The sequence below is a fragment of the Pelophylax lessonae genome (genome assembly GCF_965119305.1).
Source record: "Pelophylax lessonae genome assembly, chromosome: 2".
Lineage (NCBI taxonomy): Eukaryota > Metazoa > Chordata > Amphibia > Anura > Ranidae > Pelophylax > Pelophylax lessonae.
This window is the reverse complement of record NC_138769.1, coordinates 319,902,411-319,918,138: the sequence shown is the minus strand read 5'-3', so window position 1 is coordinate 319,918,138 and position 15,728 is coordinate 319,902,411. Positions and strand designations below refer to the sequence as shown.

Genomic DNA, 15,728 nt, shown 5'->3' with positions numbered 1-15,728 from the left:
GACTCCCAAGGGACCTGTTGTTGGACACGTAAACTTTTAAACGTGTAGCCTGTACTGTACGATTAAAGTAGAACTAAAAGCACAGCTTTTATTTTGGAATAAGGGAGGATTCTAATCCCGGTCAGTTTTTTATTTTTTGCCACCTGTGACCCATTGGGGATATTTCTCTTCACTTGTCTCTCAGCCAAAAAAGTAACTGAGAAAATCTGTTCAAAGTGAGGAAATCATGTAGTGTCAACAGAACTAATGTCCCAATTCGATTATTGCCCCTCTAACTGTTCTGCGGACAACTTCAAAACGTGAGTGTTTCTTTTACTTTACTTTTTAATGGAAATGAATGTGAATCTCCCGAACAGGGGGGCACAGACAGAAATAAAAACATAAAAGATGTTCCAATCATTCTCCACCCTATTCAAAAACTTAAAATGTTTTGCCTTTGGGGGGCATGTCCTGGACAGCAAGGGAGTAAGAGGCACAAAAACTGAGCTCCGCTCCCGGATTCTCCTGTGAATAATATTCTGGGTGCCCAACCATCTCCGGAACCATGTAACAAGGTGCCGTTACCTCACCGGTCATGTCACCGCCACGGAAGGTGGTATCCGTCGCTGGACAAATTTCATAGACAGAAGCGGGACCCGTCGGCAGAAGATGGAGTCTCCACTCCTGAGGCCGCCACAGCTGACACTGCCATGGCTCTGGAGGCTATCTCCACGTGTCAAGCCACTCTGACATCAAAAATAGAGGAGGTAAAAAGGTGGACATACCCCTGATCAGACAAGACATGGCTAAACTGAGGGATCAAGAAACAAACTAGAATTAGCTGGGCAGAGGACACCATTTACCCACTCCAGCACATTACTGAATCTCTCCAGAGGCAGCTGCAGCAACTGGCTCATCGAACACAGGATGACCTGGAGAATAGGGCCCGCAACTGCAACATCAGACTTTATCGGGCTCCTTGAAGGAGCTGAAGGCTCAGATCCAGCTACATTCTTGGAAAACCTGACTCCCACCTATGGCAGGGAAGCCTTCTGTACAACTTTTGCAGTGGAACGTGCCCATTGCATGCCAGCTCGCCGTCCTCCTGAGGAGCGCCTTCTAGAACCTTCATAACAAAACTTTTAAATTACTGCAACCGTGATACAATCCTGCGACGTGACACACGACCGCGGCAACATCCCATTCCACAACACCCAGATCATGGTGTTCCCTGACTTCTCGGCAGAGGTCCAGAAGCAGCCTTCCCGCTTCACAGATGTTAAAACAGCACCCCCGACTGCACCACCTGAGTATCCCATGCTGTTCCCAGCCCAATTGTGTATGCCACCCTAGAGTATATTTACATTTGCTTTTGAAACACCGACTCCCGGTCATGGTATAACTGCGCCTCTTTACATTGTCCATGCTGAGTCCCCTGGTTGGCAATTTTTTTCTTCCCTTTGATTATCCCCCTTTTCTTTTTCCCCCCCGTTGGCTATACTTGAGTTCAACTTTAACACGTAGCACCCCCTTGGGCACCAACTTAAGTTTATTTTGTTTCACGCATGACTATGTATTTCCATTAATATTTATCTTTACCTATACTCCTTACCGCTCATGTACGGGAAGCGTGCTTCAGAAGATGCCTATGTAACAAGTCCTACCAGCGATAGTTTGCCCCCTTTGCCTGCTGGACACAGTGCAGAGATGACTTTCTCCTCACCATACCATACAACCTATGCTGTTCACACGGGCTTCTCCGTTTTCACTATTGTACACCATCTTTGCACCAGTTTTGGGTATTAGGCTCCCGCAAGGTTTGGGCAGCGGAGAGCAGGGTGGGGAAGTATGTTCAGTTTTATTTCTCGTATATTTGTGAGATCCCATTATCTACATGGTACAACTTACCTGAAAGACAAAAGACTTGGTAGACAAAAACACGGGCAGCGCACAGTAGTGATATATTTATTGTCTTGTTGCCATGACTACATGTTTCGTATGCATGCGACTTGACAAAGACTTGACAAAGAGCATGCGTGCGAAACGTGTAGTCATGGCAAGAAGGCAAGCTTGAGCTCCGCATTGGTTCCTGCTCTGGGTCGGTTGCCCAGCGACTGCGTGACGTCACCCCCGGAAGCCATGTTGCCTATGGCGATTGTATGTTACGGCTGGCACACGCGCCGGCAGCGTCCCGTCCAGATTCACTTCTCGCCCCTCATGTGGATTTCATCCATCCTCTTTAGGGTTCTGTGACATTCCAAGAGAGGAACAATTCCATTTGGTGTACTCACATGGGACCTGGTCAACGTCCTCGCTGGCCACCAGGACCACATGTACTTTGGTATATTATCTTATAATCTTCAATTGTGAACTATTTTAATTTTATCTCTCGTTGACTGTATGGGTTTATCCCTTGCATATTATATACACATACCATACACACACACACACACACACACACACACCACTACTGTGCGCTGCCCGTGTTTTGTCTACTATGTTTTGCATATACATCCCACGCCAGGCACTGGCGGTGGTTTATCATAGCGACCACTTGTTCAATCGATCATTTTTCAATAAGGAGTGTTTTGGATTGTAAGCGCCTGGACTTTATACAACTTTTTTTTTTTACCTGACTAACTATCCAGCTGTATTTTATCCAACTACTGTAAAGTAACCTTTGCAGACTTGCCTTGGGGGCAACATAGAAACATAGAATGTGTCGGCAGATAAGAACCATTTGGCCCATCTAGTCTGCCCAATATATCTGAATCCTATGAATAGTCCCTGGCCCTATCTTATATGAAGGATAGCCTTATGCCTATCCAATGCATGCTTAAACTCCTTCACTGTATTTGCAGCTACCACTTCTGCAGGAAGGTTATTCCATGCATCCACTACTCTCTCAGTAAAGTAATACTTCCTCATATTACTTTTAAACCTTTGCCCCTCCAATTTAAAACTGTGTCCTCTTGTGGTAGTTTTTCTTTTAAATATGCTCTCCTCCTTTACCGAGTTGATTCCCTTTATGTATTTAAAAGTTTCTATCATATCCCCTCTGTCTCTTCTTTCTTCCAAGCTATACATGTTAAGGTCCTTTAACCTTTCCTGGTAAGTTTTTTCCTGCAATCCATGTACTAGTTTAGTAGCTCTTCTCTGAACTCTCTCTAGAGTATCTATATCCTTCTGGAGATATGGCCTCCAGTACTGCGCACAATACTCCAAGTGAGGTCTCACCAGTGTTCTGTACAGTGGCATAAGTACTTCTCTCTTTCTACTGCTTATACCTCTCCCTATACATCCAAGCATTCTGCTGGCATTTCGTGCTGCTCCATTACATTGTCTTTCCACCTTTAAGTCTTCTGAAATAATTACTCCTAAATCCCTTTCCTCAGATACTGAGGTCAGGACTGAGCTCAGCAACCACAGCGTCAATCCTTACTATATGACACATCCCTCATATGGACACCATAAAATTTCTCACATGGAATCAGTGGGCTCAGAGACAGGTAAAAATGTTCCGCTACGTTCAGCTGTCTCAAACCCTATAGGGCAGACAGTGGTTTTAGTGGAAACCCATGTCACAGGCCAGCTTCAGCTTCCTCTAAGGCACCCTTTGATAGGCTGGACCTCTAATGCCACCAATACATACTCCAGAGGAGTCTCAATTTGATTGCCAGGACGGTCCAGATGTCAATTAGCTCTATATGCACAGACCCCCAAGGCAGGTTTGTTTTTCTGCATGTGAACTTATACGCTAGACCATACTTGATCCTGGCCTGCTATTTTCCTCCCTCCCTTCCTTCCTAGCTCTGCAGTAGAGAATGAGGGTGTATTTATTGCCCAACACCCTACCATTCCAGCCTTCTGGCTGGGTGACTTCAACATGGTCCTAAACCCTTCCCTAGATCGCTTACATCAGACTATCTCCCTCGCCACCCACTACTACCCGGCTTGGCCGTTTGCTTAGAGACTTTGCATTGACGGATACTTGGCACCATCAACATCCTGATACCCTGGCCTTCTCATGTTTCGCAGCAATGCACTGCACAAGGTCAAGTATAGATCTTATGGTGGTCTCCGATTATTCCCCTTAATGAAAGAAACGGGATTCGAGCCTAGATCCCTCTCAGATCACACTCCCTACTGGGCAATGTTTTCTTTGGCCCCCCAGACCATACCCCGCCCCTAGCGCTTTCACCCCTTCTGGATTCTTGCCTTGGCGGATCAGGAAGACTTGCCACGTGAGAGTTTTATTTTAATTAAAATCAGGGCTCCGCCACCACAGCCCTTGTTTGGGAAGCCTTCAATCTATATGTCCGATCTACCCTTTCTACACGCATTAACTGGCTAAAGGCAACATCCCAGTCCACCCTCCAACAAGCACTAACTCACTCAATAACTGACTCCTGCACCTTAGACCCCTCGCCTACGAACATCTCCGCACTTAAATCCCAAACTCGAATTGTTGACCAGCAGCTCTACTATGAGAAGGCTAAACAAACTTTTCTTTTGTAGAGGAGTTTTTGAGCAGGGCGAACGAGCGGGCAAAATGCTGGCATATCTGGCTCACCAGGATTCTAGGCCACCGCTTGTGGTGTTTTTGGTTGATGCACATGGGGCAGATGTCAGACACCTCGTTGGTTGCTGCAGAGTTTTGTTCATTCTATGCCACATTATACTCCTCACAAACGACTACCATGTGTTAGAGACCCAAGCCTTCCTACCTTTCCACAGTTATTCGGGCCCAGAAAGCTCCTCTTTCCATGGATGAAATAACCACTGCCATAGCCTCGTTTGCCTCAGCTAAGGCCCCTGGATCTGACAGCATACCCCTAGACTTCCATGCAACCTACTGTGATGTGTTGACCCTGAACTGTTGTCACTCTACAACCATGCATGCGACACAGGTTCTCTACCAGAGTCCATGTGAGAGACTACGATTATTGGAATTTCCAAACTCTGCAAGGACCCCCCGATACCCTGAATCTTATCACCCGATAAGTGCTACAGGCAGATGTCAAGATATTAGCAAAGGTTCTTGCCTCCCGACTCAATCTGGTAATCTTGTCCATCATACAAACGGGCTTTATGCCAGGGAAAAACATGGCTATGAACATACGTCGCCTATGTATGAATATCCAGGAAAGTCACGAGCGAGTAGGTATCAGGGCGGGAGTGGCTCTGGACGCAGCTAAGGCTTTCGACTCTGAAGTGGGGATACCTTTGGGAATGTTTAAGAGGTTTTGGGTTTGGCCCCTTGTTTATTAAGTGGGTAAAATTGTTATACTATCTTCCTATCGCTAGAACAGCAGTGAATGGATGGCTAGCAGACCCTTTTCCTCTTAGTCGTGCCACATGGCAGGGATGCCCTTTATCCCGCCTTTTATACGCCTTGGCCGTTGAACCACTGGCCATTACACTCAGAGCGCACTCCAGTATACACTGTGTGCCTAGGACCTCTCACAAACTGTGGGGTTGTATGCAGACGACATGATTCTATACCTAGAGGACACTGGGCTGTCATTGCAAACTGCCTTACAAACTATAAAAGATTTTGGTTGCCACTCTGGACTAAGAATTAAAACTTGGGCACGGATTCCTCTTGGAGTAACATGCAGAGTAAATCTTATCAAAATGATCCTCTTACCTAAACTCCTATATGCATATATTCTATATGCATTTTGGCACTCTCCGATCCCGATTCCCCTCAAAATATTTCAAACTGAAACTATTCTTAACTCTTTTGTATGGGGACAAAGGTGACATAAGCTACCCTGGCTCACACTTAAAAACCTGACTACACATGGAGGCGTAGCTATGCCAGACTTCCACTCCTATTACTTGGCATTCCAAATTTCCCATTTCTACCATTTCCACAACTTAGAAATCCTCCGTTACCAAAACGCTTGTCTGGACAACCAAACCGAGCTGCCCATACCCTCTACAGGTAATCTTCAGCTGACGAGGACATATACAACCCCAACAGATTCAAAACTCCATGCCATCTCACCATAGACACATTTGGTAATTGGCACTTCAGAAACTAGAGACCACAAACATGGTTGACTTTGATTCCGGACGTTAATCTAAGGGCAACAAGGGGAGCACTATATCTACACCAAGTTGTGTGCGACACCGCAATTAGACCATTTCAATCCCTAAAAGATGAATTCGACCTTCCGTCACATATGCTATTCAGATATTTCCAGTTAAGTCACGCTCTACAGACCCAGTTTCCAGATGACATCCTCACCTTACCTAGAATACCCGTATTTGAGATATTATGGGGGACAACCAAGCCAAATTGATATCTGCTATACATCTCGAACTGCGCACCGAGGTCAATAGAGTGGTTGACAAGGCGCATGCTCATTGGGAGAAGGACATTAGCTCACTAGATGAGACGGACTGTAATGCAATTCTGGAAAGCCCCCGATTCTTGTCACCCAAACTCAGACCGTTTGACGCAACGGTACATCATACAGAAGGCCTATTTAATCCCATTGAGAGGCACTTTCATGCACTTAATATGGTTATGTCCTGCAATCCAGACCTTTTAGCTAAAAATCGTAAAATTCTTGCATGACCACATGGGTTCACCTCTTCAGCTGGACCCCAGGACATGTCTCATTGGTCTACTGCCAGACAATGCAGATAATTTCTTTGTCCCTTTCATTCACTAAACTCTTTAGTGTCCGAAAGCTTATAGCCAGGTCATGGATGCAAGTACACCCATTTACCATACAGGTGGATGCAAATTCCTCGCTCCTTTAAGAAAAGAGGATATATTGCCATAGAGGCTGTCCAGCCAAATTATGATAAGGTCTGGAACAGGTGGTTGAAACATTCCATCACCTGTAGGGACTAAAATCCGGTGGTAGCCCCACAACGCAGAATACAGTTGCTGAGTGCCCATCATACCAACATACAATGGTACCCAGTCACTGTACCTTGTTGGGTTTAAATGTAGTTGGTTCACGATCACAAATGTTTCCCATGTTCTGTATTCCACAAAGATGCTATCACAGTACTATGGTTGTGGTGTTGTTGGATTATTAGCCTACTGAAAGTATCTGTTGGTTTGAAATGCACCGCGTTATGCTTTCATTACAATTAAGTTTGAAGCTCAATTAAAAAAAAAAAAAAAAAAAATGAAAAAATAGACTACAGGGTAGTAGATGTATATGGCTTATTGTTAAAAAATCCTTTAGTGTCATTAAGTATTTTACTCACTGGAAGGCTAGAAGGTCGTGGCTGCATCCCCATACTAAGTTCATCTTGTCCTTTGCTGGAACCCATAGAAGGAGTTGATGAAGCCTGGGATGTAAAGGAATCCTGAGAGAGCTCCTAGTGAAGAAAATAAGTATTAGTTAAAAGCCAAAGTTTACAAACAATATAACCCAAAAATGAACCTTTAGTCTCGGTTCACACTAACGCGGCACGACTTCGGGGGCGACCTGTGAAGTCGCATGCACCGCGACTTCGGCGCGACTTGCACGGACTTCATATAATGAATGTCTATGTAAGTCGCTCCAGGTCACCCCGAAATAGTACAGGAACCTTTTTCTAAGTCGGAGCGACTTGTGTCGCTCCTATTAGAACGGTTCCTGTAGCACACAATGGACCACGACAGACCGCGACTTGCCAGGCTGACAAGACGCCTGACAAGCCGCGGTAGTGTGAATGGACACTTATAAAAATCGCTCAGTTTATGTAAGGCTAATGCTGGGTACACGGGAAGTTTTTTTTCGTTCTAACTCAGCAGGCTTAGGGGGGGGGGGGGGGAACACCCACACACAGATCGCCATACTAACACATTCAACGTTAGTGTGGCTATCTACCTGCTATTGTGCTGTTGCCTGCGAGAGCTAATCAGATGAAGGTTTTCCAGCATGCTTGAAAAGCCAGTCAATGGGTTGCTGGTTTTCCAGCATTCGATTGACCACAAGACTGGCTTCTGTCCGACAAGAAGCTGTACACCTAGGAAGGAAGTCGGCCAGCTACTGCCAGACCATTTTTGGCACATGTGTACCCAACTTAAGATACATGCACATTGCACGGTTAAAAAAATAAATAAATAAATAAAAACAGTATTAAAATCCATAAGCAAATATTTGTTGTATTGCAGCTTACCAATTAGGTGTGGTGGCTGCATTACTCTTTAGGCCATCTCATTTTCACTTGGTGATCTGGCCAGTAAGTGTTTCAAAAGAATATGCTCTTGCAGATGTAGCAATTAGAAAGGGATTTGGGAAAATAATTTACCACCAATAGGAGTGCTTCCAATGATCAGATTTTAAAAAAAAAAAAAAAAACTTTTGAAAAAAAAAAAACTTTTGAAAAAAAAAAATCCCATTTTCTTTTTCGTTCATTGGCGGAAACAGCTCCTGATGATCTTAAACATTGGGACGTCCCAAAGCAGTGTCAAACATGAGGGGTGGGAACAGCGAAAATAATTCACAAGGCTAACTATAGCCAACCAGGTAAACAGGAGCTCAACAAACAACTGGAGCCCACCTGAAAAAACATCACACCCTCAAAGAGAATCCGGTCCTCTAACAGCAGCCTTCAAAACCGTGCGGCCAAAGGAAGCATCCGTAGATGCTAACACATCCACTTTATAGAGCTTTGTGAAAGTGTGCACCGATGACCAGGTGTCCGCCTTGCAAACCTGCGTCACTGACGCCTGATGACAGATGGCCCAGGAGGCACCGAGCGCCCGAGTAGAGTGCGCTTTGACAGTGAAAGAGAAACCTGACCCTTGATGGAAAAGGCCTGAATCACATCTGTCTGATCATCTGGAAATGGTCGCAGAAGAAGCGGACAGCTTTTTCCGAGGCCCATCCATAAGCACAAATTAGTGAGAGTGACTTCCGAAAAGACTCCGTAGCTGCCAAGTACACCCCCTAATTGCCCAGACCAAATCCAAGGCAAGCAAAGCAATTTCTTTCGGATGTTTTGACCTGGGGCACAGGGAAGGCAACACTTCATTCAAATGAAAATCAGATACACCCTTTGGAAGGGACGACGGATACGGACAAAGAACCACCTTATCTCTCTGAATCACCAAGTAAGGTGAACAGGATAACGCCGCCAATTCTGACGCCCTGCACGCAGAAGTGATAGCCATCAAGGAGGCAACCTTCTGGAACAGCGCAAGCAGGGGAATCTCCCGAAGATACTCAAAATTAGGCTTCTGAAGGACTAAGCTCATCAGATTGAGGTGCAAAGGAGACCGCACTGGAGGGGCCAAGTGCCTAAATCCCTGAAGAAAAGTACGCACCAGGGAGTGTGTGGCCAAGGGCCATTGGAAGAATAATGCTAAGGCCGACATTGGAGTTTCTAGTTTTCGCTCAACCACCCCAAGAGAGCAAGGATGAACCCCCCAAAAGATTCACACCACGCAATGTATGTCTTCCACATACAATGGTAGATCTTCCTAGAAGTAGATTTCCTAGCTTTAAACTGCGTTGGAATCACCGATGCAGACAAATCTCTATCCATCAGCACCTGGTGTTCAACAGCCAAGCCGTCAAAGCCAGCAACTAAAGCAGGATGGAAGATTGGTCCTTGGGACAGCAGATCCTCCCTGAGAAGAAGCCTCCAAGAAAAGTTAGCGACCAGCCGCACTAGATCGGCTATCAAGCCCGGCAGGCCAGTCCAGAGCCACTAAGATGACCGGAATCCCTCCTGCCTCAAACCTGCGTAGAAGTCTTGGCAGAAGCTTGAGAGGAGGGAAGGCACAAATCAGATGATCCTGACCCCACAGGGCCACTAGCGTGTCTGTGGCGTTCGCCAGAGGATCCTCCTGGGACTGTCCATAGCTCGTAGTCTCTTTTTGCCTAGTCTCCTACTCTTGTAGGGGGCAGTATAACTCAATGGTCAAGATGATCAGGAACTGTGTCCATCAATGAACGAAAGAGAAAGTGCATTTATGTTAACAATGCAGCCTGCAAAGCATTGCACCAACAATCAGTGAATCACATGTGCAATGCCAAGCTCCTGCAGACATTCTGTGCAGTGTACCTCCTGTATAGGCAGTTACTGAAGTGCAGGAAGTTTCCATGAACTACTACAAGAGCACTCACAAGCACCCTCATAGTTCATTGAGAACTACAAGCCATCCGCCACAGTGGAAGACAGGACTTTTAGTTCATTCATTCACATAGAACTGAACAAATGTGGCAGCTATTTGGGCAGAGCTCTGCACAGCCATGCGGTTTTAAAATTGTGAAAGCAGGTGCTGGGAGAAAAATCCCCCGCCAACACGGGGGTGTAGGCAGATACTTTAGAGTAACATATTATACCCAAAGTACAGGTGTAACATGTACAAAAAGTGAACTTCTCCTTAAATACTGTCCCAGTCAGTTATGTAAAAAGATTATGTAAAAAGATTGGCATTCATAGAGGCTTTCCTACATAGGCTTTTATATTGTAGATTACATCAACATTGTCACAACAAAATTCTTAGTTTATATTTTTTTAAAAAGTGCAATAAATTGTACTCAATGTTTTAAATATAGGACAATACAATAGAATTTTGTTTTATATCCGTGCACTTCACATTTATTGTGAAACAGCAGGAACAAAAATGAGTCCAAAGTAAGAAATAAAAGCAGCTGGTCAAACATTCTGCAATAACTATATAAAATATACCAAAGTTGTAGCATAATTTTGTCTCCTATACTTTATTTCTATAAGGCTCCTATGTGGCTTCAATTCGAACATCTCGGTACCAGCATGTTACACCCCCTTTATTTCCATTTTTCAGTGCTGTGACAGTTTGACTACCAATTATTCCCAGTTCACAACGGTGCAAATTTTTCGTGTGATTTGATAGTTTCATCCGCAACTGAAGCTGTCAAAATCAGTGCGACTCCATTGGAGTTGCACCGATTTTGAAAGTAGTTCCTGCACTACTTTTTGCAATTTCTTGTGCGACTTGCATTGACCTCTGTACATGAAGTCAAACAGGTGTCTACATGGCACGTACATGCATCTTTTAAATCATGCAGCTTAAAGGGAAGTTGCACGAATTTCAAAGTCGGGTTCAGTGCGACCGAAGACGTACTCCGTCATGCAACACTACATCGAATTCATTTTACCCACTTGCCGACCAGGCACCGCAGATATATGGCTTCAGGTTCCCGCAAATCGCCGTACCTGTACAAGGGTTTACGGGAGCGATCCATGGGGCGCACACGATTGCTCCCCTTGGAGAGAGAATCGCGGCCTGCTGTTGAGTAAACACAGCAGACCGTTCTCTCAGCAATCAACCCAGAGCTCCTGTGTTCCTACTATTTAGGAATACAGGTCTCTGATTCCATAAGCCCATCCCCCAGGTTAGAAAACACCCCCTAGGCTCCCATTTAACCCTTTGATCGCCCCTGAGTTAATCCATTCCCTGTCAGTGTCATTAGTACACTAAGTGCATATTTTAAGCAATTACTGTAGTAATGTCACTTAAATAGGCAGTTTCCCCGCTGACCCGTCCCCCTCGCACAATCTCCACTAACAGAAAGAGCCCCCTGTGAAAACATACTAGCCACAAGTAAAAACGTTTTGGATGAAAAATGACAGAAGGATTTCTAAAAATCCCCAGCCTGTCAGCACATTTTTACACAGGAGAAAATGTGAAGGAGGAAGTGACCTCACATTGCTAGAGGCCCAGCCCTCGAGCCCAGACAAAAGGTGCCTATTGATACTCAATGGAAAATGTCACAGGGAAAATGGTCACTTGCCCTTTAGGCATTTGCCCACATCCAAGATGGCGCCCGATCGGGAGCACGTGCAGAATCTTAACATGGCTGCTTTCCTCACAGAGCTTAGAATCTGCACACCATAAAATATGACGGCCCCTCCAAATCAGCAGCAAAAAGTGTACAAACACATTCTGGCTATCAGGGACCCCCAGGGAGACCCCTACAGCGCCCACAGCGGAAGCAGGGAGAACCAACAACCCGGCCAGAAGGGGGATCCTACAGAGACCACCAGCCCTGCTATCCCCTAAGAGTGGGCCCACAACCTCCCAAACGTCCCCAGGGACAAGGGGGTATCAGTACTCACCAGTCCAGGAAGCGGGCACCGCTTAGATACAGGAGACCTCCCACCCTGAGTGGGGGTGCCCTCAGCCAAGGAGGGATGCTGGCAACACGCGGGTTATCTGGGTTGAGACACCCTCAGCGAAGGCGCATCTCCGCAGGCTCGCCCCCTATTGGAGGGGCACTGTCGTTGCGAGGCCTGGGCGTACCAGTAACCTGCAATGCTCGTTGGCAGGCTGGGACTCCATAAGGATCTATAATACCCAGTCCGAGGCCCAGCTCTGCAGTCACTTGTAGTCCTCCAGGAAAGGAATCCCTGACTAACTAGGGATAGTGAGAGATAAGAATCTATTGTGTAAAGAAACACATGAATTCAGAAAAAAACAAAGAAAGCTGAGACGCACAGTCCCAGCAGAAAGACCTAACCAGCTCCTTAGCTAGGCAGCTTAAAACTGAGGTAATGTCAGATTGGGTTCAGGATAATGGCTAAAGGATGGCCTCCTAGTGGCATGCCGAGGTATAAAAGTTTTTTTGTATTATCCTAATTATCTGCCTAGCCTTGCTCCTGCAAAGGGCGCCATTACCCATTAGTGAAGGCTAATACCATCGGGCGGCGACTGTCCGAGGACGTAAGAGAAACGTATAATTCCCAACAGGGCTAAACCTAGCCAACCAGGTAAAAAAAAAAAAAAAAAAAAAAAAAAAAAAACACGAGCTCAACCAGAAATAACTGGAGCTCACAACCAGGAAAAAAAAAAAAATCACCCCCCCCCCCCCCTCAAGAGGCGAGAGCCACTGCAACCGCAGCCTGCAAAACTTGCGGCCAAAGGCTGCATTCGAAGCTGCAAGTACATCCACCTTATAAAAAACTTTGTGAATGTGTGTACAGAGGACCATGTAGCTGTCTTGCACACCTGATGATGGAAGGCCCAGGCTGCACTAAGCCCCCTTGCAAAATGCGCTTTAAGAGGGAAAGGGGGAACCTGACCCATAATCGAATAGGCCTGCACCATTGTCTGCCTGATCCACTTGGAAATGTCCGCAGCAGATGCAGCCTGCCCCTTACAAAGGTTCATCAGAAAGTGCACAGTGTAAAAATATTAATTAAATTCAGTCCAAAAAACAGTCCAAATAATGTGCTGGTGGTAAACGAAACAGGATTCAAACAAGGTGCTCAAGCCACCTCAGAGTGGCTGGTGTATCCCAGGAAGTGAATGACCAGAGTGTCACAACCCAGCAACCACGTGCACCCCTCTACGAGTGGGTGCTAAACTTAATGGAGATGTATAACCGCTTATATGCAGGGAATTATACATCGGAAATAGCAGAATAGCTCCACTCCGACAGCAGCAATACAATCAATGTGTAAACTAAACAGATCCGCCGTTATATGCAAATGAGAGTAAACCGACAATAGTGCTGAAATCCTTCAAATAACTTATTTAAATAGAGCAAATAAACTCACATGTAAAGGTGCATCCATGCACCCTTAAGATAGCCCTTTGTACAAAACATGTACCGAGGAGAATGCCGTGGTGGTATAGTGGGAGACACCGTAGCTGACCGATCCGTTCGTGCGGCAGCCAGACAGAAGAGCCAACACTGACACTAGAGGCCCTCACATCTCATCACCGCACAAAGAGTACAAGAAAATGTCCGCCCTTAAACTATGGAGAAACCAAAAACATGGCCGCTGGACTACACAAACATGGCTGCCAAAGCAGGGAATACAGAATCCACTGCAAAAATGGCACCACATGCCGCTGCAGGGGATCCCAGAGAAAAGGTCATACAGCCACCCCCAAAAAGGGGTCCGACAGCAGCATCCACCCACCACTCTCCAGCCCAACACCAGACAAGCCCCCCTACCCAAATGTACCCGTGCCCCCCCCCCCTCCCAAGAGGGGCTAGGGAAAGGGGGGGAGACAGGGCATGTGAGAGCAACCTACGCAGGGGGAACCCCGCTGTGGAGAGAATGAAAAACATGGAGGGGGGAGGGAGGACACAGGAGGGGGGCCTACCATCCCCAGAGACAGCCCGCGACTACCCCAGCAATTTTGTAAGAAAGGAGGGGGGACACTACTCAGCACAGCGACCGGCGGGCACTACTCCCAGTTGCCCTCCGCACCATCTTGGAATGGGGGTGCTACAGCATGAGGTACTCTGCACCTCTGATCGTGACTGCTGTTGTAACTAGGGCTAAGCGACCTTGCGAGGTGTTTCACTCGCCGGCCAGTGGGGCTATGTCTTAGCCAACCTAGTGTGGAGCTAATAGTTGGGTCACACTCACAGGCCAGACTGGGAAGACCACAAGGATATCCAGTGCCTCGCCCAGTCTGGCTGTTAATTATAGTTAACCGGAATAAAAAGAAAAAGTAAAAAATTACATTTAAAAAGTAAAGAATGCCAGGACTGCAGATCCCAGTAGAGAGCCAGGTCCTTACTCCTGACTTGGCAGAAAAAAACTTAAGTCCTATAGCAGGAAGTGATGGTATACCCTCTAAGACTGCCTCAGGGGCGTAACCAAAGAGGTTTTCGCCTACTCCTAGAGAGCAGCACAAAGCCCAATGGTCTAGAAGACATGGAGCTGTGTCCGTCAGTGAGAAAAAGAGAAATGGGATTTTTGACTTACCGTAAAATCCATTTCTCTGACGTTCGTTGACAGACACAGCTCCTGATCTTCATAACCATTGGGTTATGCTGCCTCCTTCAGGAGTAGGATAATAGGCAGAAGAAATATGGCTATGCCTATGGGCAGTCCCAGGGGGTATACTTCCCCTCTCTATAGCCACTCAGTTTTCTTACAAGCAGTGTCAGGAGAGTAATAACTAAGGGTGGGTGCTGTGTCCGTCAATGAACATCAGAAAAATAGATTTTACGATAAGTCAAAAATCCCATTTTTGCTTTTGTTTGACAGACAACTCCTGATCTTTACAACCATTGGGACTTCCCCAAGCAGTGTTAAAAACTTAAGGGGTGGGAACAACAAAAATATTGCCAAGGCTAAACAGTAGCCAACCAAGCAACAGGGGCTCAACCAAAGCAAAAAGGAGCCCACCTGAAAAAAAATACACCCTCAAAGAGAATCAGGTCCTCTAAACAGCAGCCTGCAAAACCTTGTGCAAGCCAAAAGGAAGCATCCGCAGATGCAAACACATCCACTTTATAGAACTTTCATGTGAAAGTGTGCACCGATGACCAGATGGCCTCCTTGCAAACCTGCTTCACTGACGCCTGATGACAGAAGGCACTAAACGCCCAACTGCACCTTAACAGGGAAAGGAGGAACCTAGGCCTGAATCACCATTTGATCCATAAGGAAATGGTCCCAGAGGAAGTGGACAACCCTTTCTAAGGCCCATCCGTGAGCACAAATAATGAGTTTGACTTCCTGAGACTAACTGCTAGGTACACCAAAATTGCCCGAACCGCAGCCAAGGCATGAAAGGCACTTTCCGTCAGATGTTTTGGCCTGGAATACAGGGAAGGCAACACTATGTCTTCATTCAAATGAAAATCAGACACAACCTTTCGGAGGAACGACAGATAGGGACGAAGAACCACCAGGTAAGGTGAACAGGATAACGCTGCCAGTTCTGATACCCTGCGTGCACAGGTAATAGCCACCTGAGACAGTGTAAGCAAGGTAATCACCCGAAGGTTCTCAAAGGGAGGCTTCTGGAGGACCGAAAGCACCAAATTGAG

The 15,728-nt window shown here is 46.2% G+C and overlaps 1 protein-coding gene across 1 annotated transcript in view; it reads right to left on the bottom strand.

The window, feature by feature from the left end:
• ARID1A (AT-rich interaction domain 1A) overlaps positions 1–15,728 on the bottom strand; it is a 258,375-nt gene that overhangs the window by 142,773 nt on the left and 99,874 nt on the right. The window contains exon 4 of the mRNA XM_082245747.1: positions 7,216–7,329. Within this exon, the coding sequence (XP_082101873.1) occupies positions 7,216–7,329 (114 nt within the window). The remainder of the gene's footprint in view (positions 1–7,215; positions 7,330–15,728) is intronic.